This window comes from Diaporthe citri, assembly GCF_014595645.1.
Source record: "Diaporthe citri strain NFHF-8-4 chromosome Unknown scaffold_1, whole genome shotgun sequence".
NCBI classification, from domain to species: Eukaryota; Fungi; Ascomycota; class Sordariomycetes; order Diaporthales; family Diaporthaceae; genus Diaporthe; species Diaporthe citri.
Window position 1 is genome coordinate 3,450,527 of NW_025064846.1, and position 25,360 is coordinate 3,475,886.

At 27.9% G+C, this 25,360-nt stretch overlaps 3 protein-coding genes across 3 annotated transcripts; 1 reads left to right on the plus strand and 2 right to left on the minus strand.

Annotated features, from left to right (window-relative positions):
- Window positions 1-1,273: 1,273 nt before the first annotated feature.
- On the minus strand, window positions 1,274-5,134 carry INS49_000932 (uncharacterized protein; the record flags this gene model as incomplete). Its single annotated transcript, XM_043161766.1, has 1 exon — window positions 1,274-5,134. The coding sequence occupies one exon, from the start codon at window positions 5,132-5,134 to the stop codon at window positions 1,274-1,276; it is 3,861 nt and encodes a 1,286-aa protein (XP_043030272.1).
- A 16,757-nt stretch (window positions 5,135-21,891) lies between these two features.
- INS49_000933 (uncharacterized protein) lies at window positions 21,892-22,773 on the minus strand (the record flags this gene model as incomplete). Its single annotated transcript, XM_043161767.1, has 1 exon — window positions 21,892-22,773. One exon carries the CDS (start codon window positions 22,771-22,773, stop codon window positions 21,892-21,894), a length of 882 nt encoding a protein of 293 aa, XP_043030273.1.
- Window positions 22,774-23,437: 664 nt separating this feature from the next.
- INS49_000934 (uncharacterized protein) lies at window positions 23,438-24,388 on the plus strand (the record flags this gene model as incomplete). The annotated part of the gene is made up of 1 exon (XM_043161768.1): window positions 23,438-24,388. The coding sequence occupies one exon, from the start codon at window positions 23,438-23,440 to the stop codon at window positions 24,386-24,388; it is 951 nt and encodes a 316-aa protein (XP_043030274.1).
- Window positions 24,389-25,360: the final 972 nt, after the last annotated feature.

Consider the following 25,360-nt stretch of genomic DNA (forward strand, 5'->3'; position numbering starts at 1 on the left):
AACTAATATTTTCTAAGCATTAAAAGATTTTCTATATAATATAATAAATATTATAAAGCTTAAATATATTAAGCTTAAGAGCATAATAAAGGCTTAGTTATTAAGCTTTTCTTATTTTATAAGGGCCGCATCCTTATTTAATTATTCCTTAATACCTATAATATATTTACTAAGGCTAATAAATTAAAAGCCGCAACTCCATGCCATCCTTTAATTTAAAAAGTTCTTCCCTTTTAAATCTAACTTTAAAAGAAATAATAGGTTAAGCTTAAAGTTAAGTATATTTAATATCTTTTAAATAATATTTATATATTTCTAAGTATATTTTAAATAATATTTATATATTTTTATTTATTTATAATAATTAGCATTAATTAATATAAATAAATAAATAAAAAGGAGTAAGTAGTTAAAATATTAAATAAAGTAGGAGTATTGAATTATTATAAGTTATTATTAACTATGGCAGCTATTATAAGGTATAATAATGGTATATAAGCAAAGGCTAGCAATATTAAAATCCTAATGATTTAAGTATAAAAATGATTATAAAAATGAGGGTATTAATATTTCCTAATATTTTAAGATATCTTAAGTAATGCTAGGCTTATAACTTAATAAAGTAATTAAGCAAACAATAGTTAATTATTAGGTGTTGAGGAGAGAAATTTCCCCGCTATTAAACGCTTAGAAAGAGCCTATTTGTAGGCTAGCGCTAGCGTATGGGCATACGACCCTCGCACCTTCCAACACAATGTTCTACTGCAGTACACATTATCCCTGAATAATCTTTTGTTCGCACAGATATTTGTGGCCCCATGTCCATCCATGCAAAATCCCGCTGTGTAGTGAGAGGGGGTTGGGGATGAGAGGAGCGATTTTGTTCTGTTGAATGTCGGGCTGAGAATCGACAGCTGTTGCTACCGAGGGTGTTCGGAACGAAAAACGGTGGCAATGCACACATAGGATGAGTGTAATACCTTGAGGGGGGAGCTGAACTCAGTAGAAACACAGAAACATAACAATAGCAATACAAGAGTAAACTGAGCTTTGAGTACTGCCTAGGTAGCTCTCATACACAAAGTTCCACAAAACGCCCTCATACAAAAGAGTTAAATCTGCGAAGTTTTAGATACATGTTTTCCCTTGATAACGTTGATGAGGATATGAGAATCTGGCGAGAGTCAACCAACATAATCAGAGCACCTTGACAACCACTTCGCCTCACCTGCCACGCGAAGCTGGGGGTTCATTGATTTGTCTCGGCTCCCCATTACTTCCATTGAGCACTCCCAATGTCAATCCCAAACCGCTCACCTCCTTCCGGCAACCTCCACCAACCCAAACCGAAGAGCTGTGAGTCCCACGAGGACCCGTGGATCCTGCCTCCTTCGCTTCCTTTGGAATTTACTAAAGGCTCCTCCTCCTTGCAGATTGAGCTGCCGGCCAGGAGAGCTGCCAGCCCAGCGATGCTGCACGGGTCATGCGGCAGGACCTCCTCGGTGTCGATGAGTAGGTAAGAGGCAACTCCGCAGACAAACATGACGGCCAGTAGTATTTGCAGGGCCAGCTTCGACCTCCAGTCCTGCCGAAGCACTCCCCTATTTGTGTTGATCCACGTGGCCGTGTACGTCTCGGGAGCCGTGTTGGCAGCGACTGGGACTCGCATTTTTGTGTTTGCTACTTGGGCCATGTAGCGCCGGTACAAGCCCTGGATGGCGTCAAGTAGCCTTCCGTGATTATCGGGGCCCAAGAGCTCCTCTGGGTAGACCTTGTTGCTGGGGTGGAGCAGCAGTGAGAAAAAGCCGTCGACTTCATAGTTCGGGTTTTGATACATCTGTACCACGGACGGGCTGTTGAATCCGCCGTATGTCATATTGCCGTCCCAGATGATGACTTCGAGCTCAAAGTGGAGCTGCGGGCGCCATGGGAACGCAGTTTGCCCGCCAGGCCCGCTGGCAAGATATTTGGTTGTAGACTCATCCGCAACCGCGGATATAACTGTGAAGTTAGGAATACTCAAAGTAACGTCCGTTTGGACCTCTGCCATAAGTTGAATGCATGACATTGTTGTGAACCAGGCGGGTGATGCGTTCGAAGTTGTTTCCAACCTGTCTGTGCTTTTTATTGAGTAATTCCCGAAGGTGAAGGCAAGCGAAGGGCATCCAGGTGGACTGTTGTCTTGCAGCGGCAGTGAGAACTCTCCGAAGCTGAGGTTCTTGTCACCTGGATGCAAATCAAGCATCTGACCCAGCAGCCAAGGCCGACGTGAGAGGCGTAGTAATTGTCGGCTAGACCAGCCAATCGTCGAGGCCTCTACATCACACGCAGCGGGAACAGAAGTTGAGCCATTCACAACTAGTATAGTGTGGACTGGTCCAACTCCTGGAACATCAACGATGGTGTCCTCCATGGATGTTATGCCGCATTGCAGCTCGCCGCGCACGGCCGGGACCTGGACAGTAATCGACGGTTCCGACGTGGCATTGATTTGGGCCAAGTCTTTTGTCGACAGTTGTAATTCCGGAAATGCCAACTCGTAATTTGTCCATGACGGGTAGGATAGGTTGAGGACTTCAAAGTTGGTGAGAGAAATTGCTGCACCACCATCATCGTTTACACTATCAGACCATGTGGGGTCAAATCGGTCCACTCGACAGACAGTAACTGGGGACGGGCCAGGCTTGCTCTCTATTGTGTAGAGGCCAGAGGCGGCGATAGTTAGAAAGCTGCCAAGGAAGGCTGCCAGTGTCGCGAAAGCTATTTCCCAATATTTATTCCACAGAGAAAAGCCCAGAGATTCGATAGAGAAGCGTCCGAGGAGAGAGTGAGTAATCACAGGCTTGCCTTTGGCCTTGCCTGCCTTCAATCGTGCGAATGGGACCAATACCGCCACATTAAACTCGATTGACTCGTACAGGGTAGCGATGGTCATGAATAGCATCGATGGCACAAACCTGGTACCAAAGGTAACAAGCAGTGTGTCTGGATTCGAGATGCTTGTGATGCCGTTCGCTCGCCGGGATAAGTGTTGCAGAACTTCCAACGTGGCGATGATGGCAAGTGGAGAAAGTGATATCAGTGTGAATATCAAAGGACGCAGGGGAATCGGTCTCCACCAGGCAATAGTTTCCACGAGAGACTGGTCAGACGAATCGTCTTTGACAGCGCCTTCGCGTTGTGCAATAATGGAAGTAGAGCTAGTTTGTGTCGTAACAGTCGTGCTTTGAAATGTGAAAGGATTCAGAACCTTTTCAATGTGCTCCATTTTCTTCTGCCCGCATCCTCTAAGCAGAACATTGAGACTGAGGCTGTCTCTCAGAGTCTTGGCCATGCCTCCGATGGGCCCGACCTTGTGCGTGATAACGTTATGGGCGCGGATGAGAACGAGTACCATTGCGCCGACGGCCACAACTAGTAAACCACTGACCATTGCCAGTGAGGCGAGGGGAGAGACCCGAATCCTTGTAGTGGTTGTGCTAATTTCTCCCTGCAGAGTTTCTGTCGTATCCCCCACAAGGAAGGCATTCGCGACTTGAACGCCGGCGTAGGTAAAGACCGTGGAGGCCGCCGAGGACATCAACCCAGGGTTACCCAGAAAAGCGGCTGGGGTTGTATTTCCAACGATCGACATCATTTGTACAAATGTGTTAGGAGCAAATTCATCCATTCCGTTCGTAACGTAGCTCCCGACCATGAAGTCCGCATTGTCGGCACCACTGCGGAGTCTGTAGGCAAAGTCACTTGCTGGGAAACCTTCGATGAATGGGCCTGGAACGTATGTGCCAGAGCCATCCGGCAGGTCGATAACTGGTGTCACGGGATCCCGTGAGAGATCATATGTAACCTGCGCGGGAATCATGGAGTAGCTAAGGCTGCAAGCAACTGAAGTTGCTTTCATGATCTGGATACCCCAGGTATCCGATGAGTTTGATTTTTCAGCCCGCAGAATGGCGGAAGGGATGGCTGTTCGATTGTATCGAACGTCGAATAATGTGACAAAGGACCAGAATGATTCCATCGCATCGCGACATGTGTAATCTCCAGAAGGAATGCCGCCGTATGACTGTCGCGTGAGCGGCAGATAAGCAAAACCAAGGTGGGCTTCCTTTGGGTGTAACTGTGACGAGGAACATGAAGCCCAGGACAAGTTGGCGAAAATCTCAAGCCAGCCTCCGTTGTCATAGGGCTTAGTGGTTGCATTCAGGGGGACCAGGCTCGCCTCTTCGCATTGGATTGAAGGCTTGAAAGCTTGCACCGTTGCCCGAACCGAGGATAGCGTTCTGTTGGCAGTTGAGTTGGCTGGCAGTCTGAACCGCTGAAAGGCCAGACTTGGCTGGATACCATCCGGAAAGGGCAAATTATCCGCAATCAGGGCATATGCCTCGTAGTTAATGGCTGATTCTCTGAGTGTATCGAAGCTTCCCAAACGAAGGTCATAATTATCAGTGTTAAAAGTTGTCAATGCTTCCAGTGTGATATTTTGGAAAGGCATTGACATGTTGACCGGGCTCAGGAGGCCAGTGGATGCCACTGTCACGATCCTGAGGATGATACCAGCGTAGATAGCGACAAGAACAGTGGCATGTTTGAATCGCGTTGCCTTCCAAAGGTTGGCTGGTAGGATAGGGGAGATATAATCAAGGAGGACGGTCTTCTCGGGGCCCAGCGGACCCGTTTTGAGTTCTCTCCAAGGTTCAAGAAGCTTGCAACAATACGTTGTCTGATTCCAGATACTCATGATGACAGTCAGTACTGCTGTAGGTCCGTAAGTCCATGAGTAGTTGTTGGCCGTGAGAAGGGGAAAGCCGTGGTTGCTGGCTGACAGCCGCCACAACACGACTGTTGCGGCGGACAACAAAGCAAGGACAGTTGAGTATGCAAAAAGTAGTGCCGGTGATGACCAGAAGGGGTTCCAAAAGCATGCTGTCGTTGACTCCGTTTGTGGCTCCATCTGTTGGCCCTGATTACCGTTACTCAGGCAAGGCTGGCCATGTGATGATGCATCGTTATCATTGTAGAGGCTGTGGATGTCGGCCATATCGGCTGCGCCAAATGGGTACTCTAAGAGGGAGTCGAGGTCTGGATCATGGCTCAAGACAGACACTTGAGCTTCATCAGGCTCCGACTCCATTGGCACACTTTCTGGTTGAGCACAAGTCAGCGTACGCATCTTCACAGACACTAAGTAACGTTGAAGGTAGATGCGTAGCCCAGACACTTGGATCAGTGAGAGTATCGCAATTCATTTGGACAGATGAACACTGGCGGTGACGTCCTTTTTTCGCAGCTAGGATGACTTGGTGTTCCAAATTGATAGAAGGTTGAAATCAGGGGGCATGTCATCGCAGAGACCTTGATGATCTGGTACGAAGCTCATCCCTTAAGAGATGCGGCTTATGTTCCACAAAGTCTGCAGTGGAACATCTCGTTAGAGAACGTTGTTCAGCTCGAGCTTTAATGGCTACAGCTGTTGATAAGTTGTCACACTTTTGAGGCGCAGAAACCGAGAGCCCCCAAAGTGTCTGAGGCAGCAAGCTTCCAGATCGAGCTAGGCAGAAACAGATGATGAAAATGGGGCGGGCTCTCTGCCAGCCCCCAATTAGAAAACTTGCTGGAATTGTGCAACGTGGGGGCTGCAGGAAATTGAGCCTTCATAGAGCAGGGCATCCACACATATTCAGCCCATGGGAAGGGCACAATGCATAAACAGCTTATTTTAACCATGTTGTAAGTCAACACAAGGCTCCTAGAGCGTGATATAGAAGCGTGTGTGGATTGCTTAGTACCGATTAGGTATTTAGTCTTGAAACTGCTGAACAGGTCTTATGATAGCTCCTTTGAGTGTTAGACCGGTCATACTCGGCGAGGCTCTACAAACAAGTGGCAAAATAAGGGCAGAAAGGGAGCATCATCACATTATGATAGTTCAATTAAGTTTCTCGGCGAGTAAGTTCTGAGGACAGCCAGCCAGCCGTGCTTCGTGGCGCTTGGAACATGCAGCTTACTTTTGACAGTTGCTGAGCAGGAATACAACTTATGCAAAATTGTGTTTTGCAGAGACAGGAATCATGATTATTCGTATTTGGTCAGTTTAAGTCGATGAAAAAGGAACACTGGCAAAATCCTCCTTCATAAACTTAGCCAATGCTGACAGTCCTCCTGTGACTTGAGTCGGATGCAGCCCAACTCCAATCCGAACGTAGCCCTCAAAGTGAACACCATCTCCGAAACATTTCCTCCCTGGTATCAAACAAACGTCCGCTTTCTCTTGCGCAAGTAAGCATAGCTTGACGTCATCCACTGGCCTGCCGTTCCTGTGAAATTAGACCATAGCTGTAGTTCCAGCAACCGGTTTAACCCACGAACAAGCCCATCCATGCTCGTCAACAAACTTCTGCCAGGCCAGGATATTACTGGCACAATTGGATAGGTTCGTTTCCAGGATCGCGTGAATGCATCTGTTGGCAAGTACGACCCTCGCACTTAGAAGGCTACTTTAGTTATCCCCTTTAGGGCACGTAGCCTCTTAGAACTTAAATAAAATAATATTAATATATAATTGCTTCTTATATAATTATTATATATATAAGAAACCTATTAATATTAATTAATAGTTATAGGTATTATAAATTAATAAGGTAAAAAAGGCAACCTTATAAGGATTTCCTTAATTTAAAAATTATATCTTCCTTATTAATAAGCATTATATAATAATAACTACTTTTTTAAGCCTCTTTATATTATTAAACTCCCTAAGCAAATATTGCAAAAATTAAATAAATTAAATGGTATTTTCTGCAATATCTATATATATATTTATCGCTATTTAAGAAATATATATTTATTATACATAAAACTTTATTAAAAATAAACTTATTTTTAAGTCCTTTTTAAAACCTAGCAAAACTTAATAAAGCTTTATTTTATTAAATAAATAAAACTTATAATTATTATAATTATTAAATAAATAAAGCTTATAATTATTATAATTATTAAAGCTAATGCAATGCTATATTATAAGCAAGCATAAGTTATACATTATACTTCCAGCTAATATAAAAAAACTTAATAATAAAAGAAAGCCTTAGCTTTTAAGGCTTAAAGAAATTAATAACTTTTTTCTTTTAATAATTATAACTTACTTCTTATTAAATTATTATTATTAACTTACTTTTAAATATTATTTATTTTATTAATATTTCTTTATTTTATTAATTTTACTTTTTATAATATTTATTATAAAAACTTATAAGCATAGCTAATAATGCTAAGAAGCTATTAGCTTTTATTAAAGGGTATATAATTAATAAAATACTTGCTTAAATTCCAATTAACTTAGCTTATTATAAATATATTAATTTAAAATTATAATTTATAGCCCCTATATAAAAAGCATTAATAAAATACTTAATTACTTACTTAATAAGTACTTTAATAAGCTATATATAATAAAATCTTTATAATAATAACTTTTTTATTATTTATTATAAGAATTATATAATATAAATATAAGTAATATTTAAAGCATTGCTAAATCCTTATTAATAATACTTAAAAGTCTTTCTTTAAATGCAAAGCATTTATATAAAATATAATAATTAATTTATAATATTATAATTAATTCTTATAGCTTAAGCTAAAGAAAAATTAAAATAAATTAATAATAAGCTTTATAATACCCTATTAACCTTAAAATTAAATATAAATAAATATTGCATATAATTTTAAAAATAATAATTATAAGTATAATCTTTATAAGTATTATAAGCAAGCTTTAAATAATAATAATTATTAAGAAGATAATTCTTAAAATAACTTTTATTACCGTTATTAACTTTAAGTATATAATTATAAAATTTAAACTTAATAATGCAATTTATTAAAAATTAATATAGCTAGCAAGGCTTATTATTATTAATAAAAAGATAAAAATAAAGTTTATATTAAAGATATACTTTATACTTAGCATAACCTTAAGCTGCCTTAAAAATACTTTTGCTAAATAAAAAGTATAACTTATATAAAATTCTTTCCTTATAATATATTTTTAATAAGCGCTTAAATTTAATAAAATTAATATAATTTATAAAAACCTTTAATAATTCTTATAAATATATTAAGAATTTATATAATTTATTAAATAATAAAATAAAGATATTTTTTAATATTTATTATTATATTAAAATTTAGCTAAGTTAATTTTATATAATTTTTCTTTAAATGCTTAAAGATTAAGTTAAGGTATATTACTTTTATTTTATAAATTAAATTAATATATTTATAATAATATACCTTAAAATTAAAATGCATTTTAATATAAATCTTAATTATTAATATTATTATATAAACTAAATAATAATAATATTTATAAAAATAAAAATATAAAACTTAAATAAAAACTTATATAAGGTTTTATATTTAATATTTAATAAGTTATAACTTTATTAATAAGCATTAAGCTAAGATTATATTAAGAAAAATAATTTAAAAATAATAATAATTAAAGCTTATAAAAAAGTTCCTAAGCTAAAAATAGCTTTTTTTAAGTTAATTTAATTATATAAAGAGTTATTTTTAAACTTAAAATTTATAATAAAAATATAACTTAGCCGCGTAATTATAATTTACATTATAAATAAAGTTTTAAATTAATATTGTTGGCTGGGTTACGTATTGCAATATGACATTTAATTGGTATAGTGATTGATTATTATTAATTATAAAAGGAAGGAAGGCAAAAGGCTTAACTATGCTAGCTATTTTATATACAGCGTTAAGGCTGCTACCTACTAAGCATCTTAATAAGCCAAAGCTACTTAATCCTAAATAATCCTTTATATAAACAACACCCATTATTCCCACATTAGCAGTTTTTATTTTATAAATATATATTACTTTTAAAAAGTATAAAAGAAAGAAAAGTATTAAGTTAAATTAAACTTAAAGTTAAGAAATAATTAATTAATTATATATATAAGTTAAATTATAAATATATTATTATTTCGCTATATTATATTACTATAAAAAACAAACATATAAAAAAGCCTAGGTTATTATTAAGAAGTTAAAGGTTAATTAATTTATTAAAGTATATAATTAATAAAAAGAAGTTAATTAAGTATATATATATATTAAAACATCTTAATTATATAAAATTAAAAAGCTTAAAAAGTTATAATTATTATATAAACATTTTATTTATAATGCATTTTATAAACTTATGCTTTTATTACTTATAACGCTTAAGTTAAATAAAAACTAAATTAAACCCTTAAATTATTAACATAATTATTTAATCTTTAAATAATTAAAATTTCTTAATTTAGCTTAGCCCAAGCTTTACTATACTTAATACCGCTTATTAAATAAAGAAATTAAGAAGTTTAATTAAAAGATAAATTATTAAAATAAAGGTTAATAAATTATAAGGATTAATAAATAAAGTATTTAAATAAAGAGAAAAATAAAGTACAAAATAAAAAATATTAATTAAGTTAATAAATAGCAATACTCTTAATTTTAATATATAAGTATTAAACCGCAAAATTTAATTAAGAACGCCTATTAAATATAAGCTAGCAACTTAAGTACCTATAAAATAATAATAACCCTTATTACTTAAACCCTTAATATATAAGCATTATTATAAAAATCTTAAATATAAAATTTGCCCTTAAAAGAAATATAATTTAAAGTTAGCTAATTATATTATATTATAAGGTAATTTATAAATAATTAATAAATATAAACTAAACTTTTATACTTTTACTATGCATTACCTTTAATTAAAAAAATTATCTTATTATCCCTTATTAAAAACCTTTAACAATTTTTTATCTTTATAATTATATAATATACATACTTAAGTTAATTATATTAATATTAATATAATAACCTTATAATATATAATATAATAATAATATTTAAGGTTATATTAACATAATTTATTAATAAGTTATTAAACCATGCTTTAATAATTTAGGTTTAAGCCTTAATACATTATAATTTTTTAACTTTTTATTATATTTAAATAATTACCTTATCTTTTTAGCCGCAATTTACATAGCCCTATACCTTAATTATAATATTATTTATACTTATAAAGCATTAAAAAGTATCATTAAAAACATTCTTTATAAAGGCATTAACTAAGTTGCAATCTCTAGCAATTTAATAAATTTTAAAAATCTTATGCTTCTTATATAACTATTAAAAAGCCATAATATTAATTATAAAGCGCTTTTCTTTTATTATGCTAAGCTTAACTAAGTACTTATATAAAAAGTATAAATTAATGCATATTATAAGAGGAATTATTACAATATTTAAATATATAGTAATTTAATACAAAGTAGCTGCCAACATTATAGCTATATTAAAGCTATTAACTATGCTATAAATTTCTAAAGCTAAAACGCTTTAAGTTACTCTTTAGCACTTTATTAAAAATTAATAAATAATATTACCTTTAATATTTTACTTAAAAGCTTATTAAATTTATATCTTATTTATAAGTATAATAATAAAGCTAATTTATAAACTAAGGTCCTTATTATTAGCAAATAAGCCATTAATAAAAACCATTAATTTAATTTAAGATAAATTTAAGGGCATATATTAAAGTCCACGCTTTAAATTATTAGCTTATTATTACAACCAGCAATTTAGCTTATTACAATTCTTATAAGAAGGCTTTTAAATTTAAGTTATCATTAATAAGTTAAATACTACCTTAAATTAATAAATAAAAGTAAGATATACTCCTTATATATATTACTTTATATATTATTAAGCATAATTATTAGCCTTATTATTAATAAGCATAATTTTCTTACCTTAACCCTTTTAATAAAAATATAAAATACTTTTATTAAAAATGCTTATAATTATACTATTTAAAATAAGTAACTTATTAAGGGTAAGTATTTCTTTTAACTTGCATTAAATATTTACCTCCTTAATCTTTTATTCTTTTAACTTTAAAAATATTAAAGTATTAAAAAATAATATATTATTAATTTATATAATAATAATAATAAAAACATCCTTTCCTTAATTTATAATTAAAAAGCATAAGTTATATACTAAAATAACCATACCTAAATTATTATAATAAAACTTATAATAAATTACTTATTAATATATACTTAATTTAGCAATGCTATATAATAATTTAATAACTTATATAATAATTTTAAAAGGGTATTTATCTTAAATCTTAAGAAATAAGTAATATAAAATAAATTGCTTAAGCTTAAACTTTAATTAAAAATATATTTAAGTAATATCTTAAAGCTTTAATTAAAAGCCTTATATTAAAAAGAATGAGGTTAAAGTAATTAAAAGCCTTTAGCTAGCTCTTTAAATAATTAAAAACTATATAAGAATATTATGCTTATCCTTATTACTATATTTAGCAATAATAAGCCGTAATTTCTTATATAGCTTCTTAATCTTACCCTTAATCTTATAAATAATGCATAATTTAAAGAGCTAAATACCTTTATATGCCTTAAAATTAAAGCATTTAAAATAAAAAACGCTATTGCTAATTAACTTTATAATTTCCTTATAATTAAACTCCTTAAATAAATTACTTAAGATATTAATTATATTATTATATTAAAGCTTTAAAGAAAGATTATAATTTTTAATCTTTCTTTAAGTAAGATATATCTTTTTTAGCTTATTTTTTAATCCCTTAGGTTATTTATATTATTAAGGTTATAATAATTCTGGTATTATTAAGATTAAATTTAATTTAAATTAAATAGGCTTATTAAAAATATTATTTATGTTAAAAACTAATTAAACATTATCTTTATTATTTTTATTTTAATAATATAGCTAAATTAATATTAATTAAAAGATTACTAAGTTATTTAAAAGATTTAATATAAGGTTATATTTATTAATACTAAGCAACTTATATAATCCTTATTAACCATACTTTTCTCGCTATACTTATATATTACTTTATAATAAAAGATTTAATACTTTTATAATATTTAAGTTATTATAAATATTTAAAGCTATATTAACTTATTATTTAGCATAAACCTTGCATAGCTTTCTTATAGCTTTTTAAATAATTATTGCTTTCTTAAGAGTTAAAAAAGTTAATATAAAGTTTTTTATAAGTTTTAAATATATATTAAAGATAAGAAATATTAAAATAATGTTATTAAGACTAATTATATTATTTATTGCCTTAATAGCTATTTATAAAATAGTTTTCTTAATATAAGTTCTTAAAAGTTTAGTATAAAGAATATTAAAAGCTTATTAAAGCAAAGTATAATACTTCTTAACCTTATTAATAAATTAATATGCCTTTATTAATACTTACTTATAAATAATGCCTATAATTTATATAATATTTTAAAATTTTGCTAAGGTAAAGTTAATTTTAATATTATAAATAATATAGTTAAAAGGTTTTAAATAAGTATTTATTTAGCATTGCTAAATAACCTTTTATATATCTTTTATAAAAAGAAAAACTAAAAAACATTTAACTTAAAAAGAAGTTACTAAATTAATAACTTATAAAATAAGCAAAATAAGCAAATATATAATATTTATAATAATCTTATACTTAAAATTAACGTTATTTTAAAAGTTAAACTTAAAATATTATAATGCTATAAAATAAAGTTAATAATAATAATAAAACTTAAAAATTGCTTTTAAAATAAAAGGATTAATATTGCTATAATTAGCATTAATAAAAAGGTGTAAAAAATAATTAACTAAAGGGTATTTAAACTTATAATAAAGTTATCAAAACTTTATTTTTATTAAAAATATTGCTAGCATATTATTGCTTCCTATATTAAGGAAAATCCATAGATATTCCTATTTTTAAGTAATTAAAAGGTTTTCTTTAAGTATTTATCTTTTTATTAAATTACTTTATTAATAATATTTTAAAAAAAGAGAAAATTCTTATTTATATTTTAAATATAAAGAAAGAAGGAAGTAAGCTTATCCATAATATAAAATATTAATAGCCTTATTAAAATATTAACTTATATTATATTAAGTAACTTAATAAGTAAGCTTAAGCTAAATTATACTTATGCTTTACTAACTTATATAATGTTTAAATATATAAAAAACACTTAATATTATAAAGCTTAAAATTACTTATATTTAATTATTAAGAACATTGCTATACTTATATTTAGCATAATGCCTTAATATTATTAATAAAAATATTAATCTTAAATAATAAATATTTCTATTAATAAATAATCTTTAAAGTTAATATAAATATTAAAGCTGCTTATATCATTAAAGAAGTTATAAAGAAAGGCTTAGTTTATTAAAAAGGTATAATAAGTATATCCCTTTTTACTATTATTAATAACTAAAGTTATTATAATGCCAGTAGCTTTAAAGTTAAAACCTTTAAAGTTAATAAGAAATGTATTAAACTTATTATTATTAACTTATTATTTAATATCCTTATATATATAAATATATATAGCTTTAATATATTATTAATCTTTAAATAAATAATTTATTAATTAACATCCCTTTTTATAATATATAAAATACTTTTTCTTCCTGCATTATATATTATTATTATTATCTTTATTAAGCTAATATCCATCATTATAGCTATCTTTATAAGATTCTTTACTATACCTGCCGCCTTTAAATTAATAAGGCTAGCTTAAGCAAAAGTTAAATTAAAAGCTATTACCCTTAAAAGAAAGTTAAAAGTACTTTAAGCATTAATTATTATTATTATACCGCCTATTAAAATAATATTGCTTTTTAATATTTATAATAGCTAAATCGTTATTATTTTAATCATTATATTTATTAGCATAGCCTTATTTATAAGCTTATTAATCATCTTTTATAATTATATATTATAATATAAGGTTTTAAGCCTTTAATACCTTAATATATTATTGTAAAATAAAGTAAAGTTACTTAATATTTATTAATACTATTAAAATAATATAATGGAATTTAGAAATGCCTTATATTGCTTATAAAATTATATTTTATAAAAAGCCATCCCTATAAGTAATATACTTAAGTACTTTATAGCAAAGCTATATCTTATTAATAAGCATTTAAAAAATATTTACATAGCTTTTATTTAAATTTCTTTATTAAAAAGTAAAAAAAGTTAAAGTATTTTAATTTATAAAATAATTATAATAATTATTATTTATATTAAAGCAATTCTTAAGTTTCTTATATGCTTAAATAAATAAGTTCTCTTAATTAATAACTTAAATATAATATATTTTTATTAATCCCTTAAGTATATATAAAAGAGCTGCCTTAAATTATTAAAGCTAAATTTATAAGTTATTATAAGCCTTATAAAAAAAAAAGATTTTATTATTAAGAATATTATATAATTCTTTAATAAATATTTTATTTTTATAATAATATTTACTTAAGTTAATTATTATATTTAAATTAAGTAAAAAGTTCTTTATCTTTATTAAAGGTAAAAAGGTATAATAATTATATGCTATATAAAAGTTATTAATTAAAAGAAAATTATTGCCTTTTCTTAATAAATTAAGAGGTTTTAAAGAGCTATTATTACCTTTACTATTATTATTAAGTAGGCTAGGTAGTTTAAGTAATTTAAAATTAAGAAAATCATTATTATTAAATAATTCCTTATCTTTTATTAAGGCATAATTAAAGTTAAAAATAATATAAATACTTAAATTATAATTTTAAATTTAATTAATCTTAAATATAATGCAATATTCTTACTTTTAATTTATTAGCTATTTAAGATAGTTTAATGCTTTAAGGATATATATTAATTCCTTTAAGGTATTTGCTTTTTAAGTATAAATGCCCTTAACTTAAAAAGTTTTCTTAATAATGCATAGCAAGTCTTTATTAACTTATATAAATATTAGCTTAGTTTAATTATAAAAGTCCTTAATAAACGCTTTATATGCCTTATTACTTAATATATATGCTATAGCTTAAATTTAACCCTAAATATAAGTATTTAAATATTATTTATTGCTAAGAAATCCTAAGGGATTTATTTATATTAAGGGATTAAGTATCTTAATAATGCTTTTAAATATAGGAATATAATTCATTATAATTAATATTAATAAACCATTTTAGCCGGCAATATTACTTATTATATTTACCATTTTATCGTTTTAATAAAGTAATAATAAGAGTATATTTAATTTAAGAAAGAAAGTAGTAAAAAGGGGAAATAAGTAGTATTAAAGGAAAATAAAGAAATTAAGGGTTACTTTTATAACTTAGCTATTAAGAAATAAATTAATTCCTTTCTTTATATTTATTTATATAATAAGATATAAGTAAATATATTATTAATAAAAATAAATATTAATTTAATTCTTTTAATTATAGCCATTAAATTTAAAAGTTATTATTAAGGTTATTTAAGGCATAATAAATATGTATATATTAAGAATAAGGGAGTTCGCTATGGTTTCTTGCCATAATAACTACCTCTTTATACATTAAGTATCGTTATCATTATAAACTACGCTATGTAAATTTATAATATTAATAATGCTAATTAATATAATTAAAAGGTTATTTCTTTAAGCCTTGCTAATTTATAGTTACCCTTATAATTACTAATTAATATTAGCTAAGTTATATATTGCAATACAACATTTAGTTAATATAGTAGTTAATTGTTATTAATTATAAAAGGAAGAAAGATAAAAGGCTTAATTATATTAGCTATTTTATATGCAGCGCCAAGGCTGCTACCTGCCGGGCATCTTAACGGGCCAAAGCTGCTTAGTCCTAAACAATCCTCTATATAAACGATACTCATTATTCCCATAAATATTATATTAACTATAAATATAATAGCTAAAAGTTAAAAGGAGGATAATAATTATAATTTTAAGCGTTTTAAGGAAATTAAAAATTTAATTAATTAAACTTAAGCTATTTAAGCTTTAAATAGCTAAAATCTTATAATACTAGCTATAAAGCTTAAAGTAATAATGCTTATAAAAAAGAAAGAAAATAACTTTAAAAGAAAAGATATTATATTTATAAAAAAAAGGGATGTTAATTAATTAAATATTTAATTAATAAACAATATTTAATAAAAAAAAGCTATTTAATATAATATAAATATAAAGGTTATAATAATAACTTTAATACTTTTTTAAGTAAGTTTAAAAGATATAAGATAAATAATAAAGATAAATTTTATAAATATAAAGATAAATAAGATTAAAATAATAATTGTAATAATAATGCTTATATTATAAAGATAAGACTTAATAAGGAAGTTTATTATATAAATATTAATTTCCTAGCTAATAAAGCGTTTATATATTAAATTATTAAAAATAATATCTTTTAAATAAAGATAATTATTGTAGTTAATTAATTTATTTTAAAAAATAAATATAATTAAACTTATTTTTAAGAAATCCTATTAAATATAAAAGTATTATTAATATTTATAGCTAAATATAAGCAATTTCTTGCATTATAATAAAAAAACTTAAAGTATTAAATTAATATAATTATTATAAAAAAAGCTAAAGTTAAATTTAATAATAAAATAATTATTAATTTACTTAGTATAATAAAAGTTTTTACCTTAATTAATTATATTAACTTTTATATTATTTAAGTATAAACTTTATTTTTGCTTTGCTTAATAAATATAAATAGGCTTTAAGTATATTATAATAATATTATAAATAAAATAGTTTCCTTTAATAATGTAATTATTATATTAATATTTAGAAAATAAGGTTACTTATAGTTTTTCTTAAATTAAATTATTAATATTATATATTTCTTTTTAAAGATAAAAATAAGGAGACTTTACTATTGCTTTAAATATTTATTAATAAATTAATTATGCTAAATGCTTAAAAAAGCTGGTAATTTAAATATTAATAAATAAGCAATAATAAAAATTAAAAAGATATATTATTATTATTAAATAAATAAACTTATGCTTAAGCGTTTTAAGTTTATATTATATAATGATTATAAATTTAATTATAAAATCTTAATTAATATAATATATTTAAATAAATGCTTAATTCTTTATATTATGAATTAAGCTATGGCTTTTTAAGGAGTAAAATTCTTAAAATTTATATTTATAAAGATTGCATGGTAAATATTATAAATGCTTTAAATTAATATATATTAAGGATTATTAAATATTATTAAATATGATATGGAAATGAATTTTATATTTTTAGAATTTTATTTAAAGGCATAAATAATGGGAATTAAATGTAAATAGGTCCTTATAAAGGCATATTAATTTATTAAGAAAGTTAAAAGATATTATTAAGCCTTTAAATAAGTATATAAAATCTTATATACTAAATTATATAATAGCATAAATAATAATGCTATCTTATAAATAGCTATAAAAGTTATTAATAATATTATTAAATTAAATAAATTAATTCCTATACTCTTAATTTTTAATACTTATTTATAAATATTGCATAAGTTATTATTATTATTATTAATATAAAAATAAGTAAAAGCTATTTTAAAGGCTATAAAGATATTATAAAAAACTATAGCTAAATAATAAGTATAAGATGCATTAAATATTAAGGTTGGATTTATCTTTAATATGGAATATTTACTATAATGTAAAATTTATATATAAAAAGAAAGAAAGAAATAAAAGAGTTTATATAAGGTTATTATTATGGATGGCTATGATATAACCTTGGATATATTAAATAGAGCTATAACGTTTAAATTAATGGTTATTTAACTATATTATTAAGATAATAATAAGGAAATGCAACCCTTATAAGCAAAAAACCTAGCTATAAAACCTTAAATATAACTTATTATATAATTATTATTATTAAAAATAAAAGATTATATTATTATATTATATATCTTAAAAAAAGAAAATAAAAACTATAATTTAGTAATTAAATTAAAATAAAATAAAGTTATTATAATATTAAGCTTATTATTTAAAGAGTTTAATAAAAAAGAAATTAATAACCTTATTATTAAAGATATCTTTTAAATTAAAAAATAATTAATAAAGCAATATAATAAATATTATCTTTTTAAGTTTTATATAATATAAAAAGTAAAAAATAAAATTATAAAATTTTATAAAAAATCTTAATTTATTATTTAAGATTATAATAATAATAAAAAGAAATTAATCTTAATATAAAGCTTAATTATTTAAAAAATAAGCTAATAAATAATCCTTATACTTACCCCCTTATTAATTTAAGAAAAAAGTATAATTTTTATATTTTAAAATATTACTTAAATTTATTCCTAAGCAAAGTTAAAATTATATAAAATAATTTTTATAAAGTTATTAAAGGAATTAAAGAATAAATACTCTTTAAGCATAATTATTTATATTATTTAACCCTTATATAATATAGCAAAATTTAGCATTTATTAATTTAATATATATTAAAGATATTATTAATAAAAGCTTAAAATAAACTGCTTTATATATAATCTTTGCTTAATAATTATAAAGCTTATATAATCCTTTAAAATAATAAATATATAAATAAATAATATATTAATTTTATTTATATTAAAATTTTAAAATAAGGAGGAAATTAAAATAAAAGCTATAAAATTATAAGGAAAATTAAAATAAAAGCTAATGCTTAAAAACTTAATAAATTATAATAAGGCTTGCATAATTATAAATACTATTAGCTTAATTATTACTTAATAAAAGGAATAGGTTAATAAACTTACCCTTATTAATGCAATAATTAAAGACGCTCCTTAAAAATATCTTAAATAAAGAGCTTATAAAGTATATATAGTTTTAATTTGCTAATTAAAAGCTTTATATAATCTTTTAATAATTATATAAATATAAAACTTAAAGGTAGGAAATTATAAGAGCTTAAATATATAATTATTATAATAAATAAATAACGCTATATAAAGAATTAAATATATATTCTTTAATCTTAAAATAATAAAACTTTTTATATTTATAAATAAATTATTTATAAATAACTAAGACTTAATATTTTAATTTAAATATATTATTATTTTTATAAATAAAACTTATAAGAAAATTAAGGGATTTATAATAATAAGTAATATTTTTTATTAATTATTAATAAAGTATAAATATATTACTTAAAGCATATTAATAAGCAAAATTTATAGCATAATAAATAAAATAAATATTAAAATCTCCTTAGCTATAATAATTAAAATAATTATAAAATAATTCTTATTATTAAATATATCTTTAATTATTTATATAACCTTATATAACTTATATAAATGCCTTATAAAGCTAAGAATAATAAAGGAAAAGCGCCTTATAATTAATATTATATTATTATAAAAGTTATATAAGATAAGAAAAATTATTAAAATAAAGTAAATAAATAAAAAAGATAACCTTATTAATATAATAATAAAACTAACTTTAAATATTATATTATAAAAGCTTATTAATAATAATAAGCTTTATATATAAATAAATAAATTAATTAAAAGACTTAAAGTAGCCCCTTTTTATTAAGAAAGGAGTAATTTATTATTAGCATCTTTTCCTTTTAATCTTATCGTTATTAGCTATAAAACCTTATATTTTTTAAACTTAAACCTTTAATATAAACTTTAACCTTTTATACTTTAATTAAAACCTTTTTAATACCTTATTATATATAAGGATAACCTTATAATTATTAATATTATTAATAATTATTATTTTAAAGTTAACTTTATTATTATTATTATTTTTTATTGCTATTTATTAATAATAATATTAAAATTAATTTTTATTAAATTTATTTATAATTTATTAACTTTTCTTATAATTAAAGAATAAATTAATAATTATTATATAATAATTGTAAAGTTTTGCATTATAAATATTTATTTTAATTATTAAATTTCTATAAAATCTTTTTCTTTTTATTATAATAAAAAATATTAATAATAACTTATAAAAGTTATTTAATATTTTTATTAATATACCTTATAAGAATAATAATAATAAGTAAAATTATTTAGTAAATATTGTATTTATTACTTATATTAAAGATATATTTAATATAATTATTATTATAATTACTATTAATATAATTAATATTAAAGGTAAACTTATTGCAATCTTTAATTAAAATTAAAATTTCCTTATAAATATTATAATTATAATTTTAATTAATAAAATAAACATTATAATTATAACCTTAATTAATAAAATAAATATTATAATTATAATCTTAATTAATAAAATAAATATTATAATTATATTTTTATTAAATAATAAGATAAAAATTAAAATTATTATTAAGGTTATAAAAAAAGCTAAAATTACCTTAATTAATAAGGATAAAAATAAGCTTATTAATTTTGCTAATTCTTATAGCGAAATCATTGTTAATAATGCTTATTTAATAAATATTAATAAGGATATTAATAATAATAACGCTTATTTAATAAATATTAATAAAGATATTAATAATAACGACTTTTATTTACTTAATATTAATAATAATTTAATTATTGCTAATAATAAAGATAATTAAAATTAAATTAATAAAACCTTAATAAAGATTATAAAGATTACCTTTAACTTTACTTTTATATTAAGTATTAAAAAAAGCAAGCTATTTATTAAGGTTAATTTTTATAAAATTATTAAAATTAATAAGCTAAAGGCTATAGCTATAACTTAAGTTAAGATATTTTTCTTAAATAATATTATTATAATAATTATTATTTAAATTATTAATAACTTTTAATATTAAAATAAATAAATATTTTTTAATAATATAATTAAAAAGCTATATATTTATATTAAAAGTATTAAAACTCTTAATATAAAACTATATAATATTTTTAATAATAAAAATCATTAAAATAATTACTATTTTAAATATTAAATTATTATAATTTTTATAATAAATAACTTAATAAGAATTTTAATCCTAAGTATCTTTTATATATATTAAATTAAAAAGATTTAGCTATTAAAGAATTAAATTATTATATTAACTTAACTTTAAAACTTTTTATATTAAATTATTAATAAATATATATAAGGCTTATATATAAAAAAACTTATTAAGAAATATATATTATTGCTTAAATAATTTAAGCAAAAGATAATTATTAAAAAAATTAAAAAGAATAATAAAAAGTAAGAAAAGGAAATAATAAATAATTAAGTTATTTATAATGCTTAATTTTAAGAAGATAAAAAGTAGCTAAAAAAAACTAATTTAAAGTAATATTAAGTATATTTTAATAATAAAAGTAAAGATAAAAATAATAATATTTATATTATAAAAATATATAATAAAAATAAATATAAATTAAAAGGTTTAATATTAACTTTATAAGCATTAACTTTCTTTATAAAAAAGAAATTTAAAATTAAGGTTATTATATAAAAATTAATAATTTTTATAAAAAAATAACCTTAAAAGCTAAGTATTAAAAATAATAAATATAATATTTAAAAAATAATATAATAATAATAATTATAAATTTAAAAAGTAATATAATAATAAAGATTATAAATTTAAAAAGTAATATAATAATAAAGGTTAATAAAATTTATTTTAAAATTTATAAGTTATAATTTTAAGCCTTTTTAATAATACTTTTTTATAATAAAGATTATATATATTTAATATATAATAAATTATAATTTTAAGGCTAATTATAATAAGAATTGTTAATTATAATAAGGATTATATATACTTATTAAAAGAAGAAAAAAACTATAAGTATTAGCAAGTATAACCTTTATACTTAAAAGGCTACTTTAGTTATCCCCTTTAGGGTACATAGCCTTTTAAAACTTAGACAGAATAATACCAATACATAATTGCTTCCCATATGATTATTATATATACGAGAGACCTACCAACAGCATCTGTCATCCAAAGCCTCTGATGCAACAGCCTCATTGAGTTGCGAAACTGTCGTGGTGGTGTAGTATCGCATCTTGAAGCAAGTGCTGACGATCTGCGAATCTGTAGATACAATCCAGCCTGCTCGAATCCCGGGCAGGCTGAATGCCTTGCTCATGGTGCCCGTTGCAACAACTTTCTCGTAGCCCAAGTTCACAATGGAATCGGGGTAGTCGGGATGGGAGGACGAGATACCATGAAACAACGGTCGAAATGCCTCGTCACAAAAAACAATAATCCCCCTTTCCCGTGCCAAGCCAACGACCTCCTCAAGTTGCCATTGAGGAATGATGGCCCCGCTTGGATTCTGGGGCACGTTGAGAATGATCATTCTGGTGTTGTCTTTGAGCAGTGATCTAAGCACCCCGACGTCCAATTTCCAATCGTTGGCTGGTTCGCATTTCCAAAACGAGACCTCTGCGCCCAGGGAACGAGGGACTTCGTAAAGTTGTTGATAGATTGGGTAGTGACAGATGACATGATCTCCAGGTCCGATGAGTCCCGCGATCACAATGTGGTTGGCGTCGATCCCAGCGTTGCAGGTGAGGATGTTCTCGCGCGTCACAGTGTGTTGGCGGTCACCGTGAGCCGGTCTTGAGTAGAGCGCCGCCAGATTGTCTCTCAACTTGTAGCCACCTTGCATAGGGCTGTTGTAGTCCAAGTCGATTAAATTGAAGTCGAGGGCTCTTCTGGTTTCATCTCTCTGTTTAGAGAGCTCAATAAGATCCTTGATGGACAGCGGAGCGCAGACTGATCCAGCCAGGTCATGCTTCACACCGTGTGCGTGCTCATCGACCCATGCTGTCACTTCAAAAGGCGCGATGTGGACCATGCTGTAGTTCGACGACCAAAATTCGTTCTGAGATGTGTATCAATTCCAATCATCCGATTGGGTGAGAGGCGAGATAGGTGGGAAGCGGCAGCATACACATTACTGTCGCATGTCAACTGAAGGGCGCATGACTGAAGAACTTGAAGGACCGGTCTTCGGCGCAAACGGGTGTTCACAAAGTACTAGCTTTATAATTGCATGGGAATATCTGAGACGCACTGCTAAAATTGTCTTTGGCTGCTAGTGTTAGCTTTTGCGGGCTGTACAGCGTCCGCTATTCGGAATGCAGCTCGGCTTTCTATTACGGTCAGTCTCGGCAGATGGTGCTGGTGACACAGGAGCTACCTTGGCAACATTCTGTGACTCAGTCAATGGGCTGTCAAATGTAACATTTTGCGGTTTCCTCACTCTTATTTATGGAGAAGATAGAAGATTCAAGACTCTACTGTACCCGATATTCGGACTATAGCTCGGTTTTGCACGGCACGTATCGGCATATTTTGCTTGTCGAACGGGATTGATATTGGGGAAACGTGGTGACTCAATCGACAGGCTGTCAATTAGAGACATTCGCGCTTCCTCTCTTTCCTTTACCAAGGATACAAAAAGGTCCGAGGATCTCAATTGTGAGGGAGCATACATCATCCAACCTAAGCATGCAATCATGAGCACTCAAACTCTATCGTACGTCACTACCGACGTCTTTACCAGCACTCGCTATGAAGGCAATCCCTTAGCCATCATCCGCATGCCAACAGCTCAACCGCTGGAACAAGATCAGAAGCAGAAGATTGCTAGGGAATTCAATTTCTCTGAGACAGTCATACTCCACGAAAATGAGGAAAGCTACAAGAAGCTGGAATGGGTCTTTGACATCTTCTTGACGACCCGAGAGATCCCATTCGCTGGCCACCCGACCATCGGAACAATTGTTTATCTAGGAAAAGTCCTCGAAAATTCGGGCGCCAGCGGGGTGATCAACGGGACCTTGCTGGCCAAGGCAGGACGGCTTCCGTTCACATACGACACACGCAGCGAAGTTGCGACGGCTGAAGTTCCAAATGACAGCCATGTCCATCAAAAGGTACTCGAGCCGCAAGCCCTTCGAAATCTCGGCGTTCGAAGCGAAGTATTCGATTACATGACCGGCCCTGCTGCCGTCGTGTCGATTGTCAAGGGAATGACTTTTGGTCTCACCGAGCTCTCGTCGTTGAATGCTCTTGGTTATGTGGCAGCGGGTTACCAGAAGCTAGGAACCGAGGGGATGGACCCGGAATACGCTTTGGACGGGCCCTGTGGGCTGTTGTTCTATCACATTACAGAGAAGAATGAATCTGTGACGAAGATTCGCTCTAGGATGATTTTGGGGACTATAGAGGATCCGGCCACGGGCTCAGCCTCATCGGCCCTAGGCGTATGGCTTGCACTTCAAGCCTCTAGGTCCCGTGATGCAGGAGAGAAGGTGCACAGGTTCGAGATAACACAAGGAGTTGAAATGGGACGTCAAAGTGTTATAGGTGTGGAGATCACCCTCGATGACAAAGGGACCGTGGAGAAAGTCGCCCTCAGTGGGACATCAGTCGAGGTTATGCGAGGATCTTTGGGAGTTCCATAGCTTGGAGACATTCTATTAGCTGGAATTCGTATAGTACCTCTCTGGTTGAAAAAAAAAAAAAAACATTTTGTTTATTTTTCCATCTAACGTGGAATATGTGACAGACCCTCTGTCTGGCGCAATTAATGAGTGAAGCGTAGACTGGACCACGTTAACTCACCGCTATGTTGGGAGCCGAGGCCCAGGCGCTGTCAATCGTTGACGAATCTCGGCCGAGAGCCCACTGAGTTCAGGGGCGTCTAAGGGGCGTGCTTCAGCGTTGAAATGGGGGTGAACCTACAGTAGCCTTTGCTTTCTGACAAGATGCGAGCATGTTAGTTTGATGCCAGACCCGGGTGACCTCCAAGAATAGCTGGCCGAGCTACCGCGGGGATCGGCCGCTATCAAGGTACCGTGACACAGCATCGTATTTGCTGCATGACTGCTGGGATACATGCACATGGAAGAAAGTGTATACGAGCATCCCCGGTTTAGTACTACTCTTGGTCCTGAATCAGCCCCTTGTCTGCGCGGCTGGCGGCAGCGGTCGCAACAGCAGGGACTCGCAACCTCTTCGTCAAAGTCATGCCAATGTACTTCCTGATGCTCCACGGCGTTGGCATGGGCCTGCCAGGAATACTTTCTCGGTGCATGTACTCGCGATGTTTACTCACCACAACTCTCTGCCACAGGAGAAACGAGATGTCAGGGCGGGCTGTCCGAAAGAGCCGAATGATGCTAGGCTGTGTGCACATGACGTGCGTTGATGGAGGCTCATGCGAGGCACCTGCGGCCAGTTCCCAAGCCCCAGGGCAGCCAAGCAAAGATCTGCAATCGTCTGATTATGACCGAGAGACCAAAAACCCGACGCCACTTCGAATGCAGTGATCATCAGCCCTATGATGGTCTCGAGAGCCATTCAATGTTGTGAGGATCGCATCCGTTGCATCGGTCTGCGAGAGGATTTAGAGTTTGGAAAGGGGGCAGACTCCT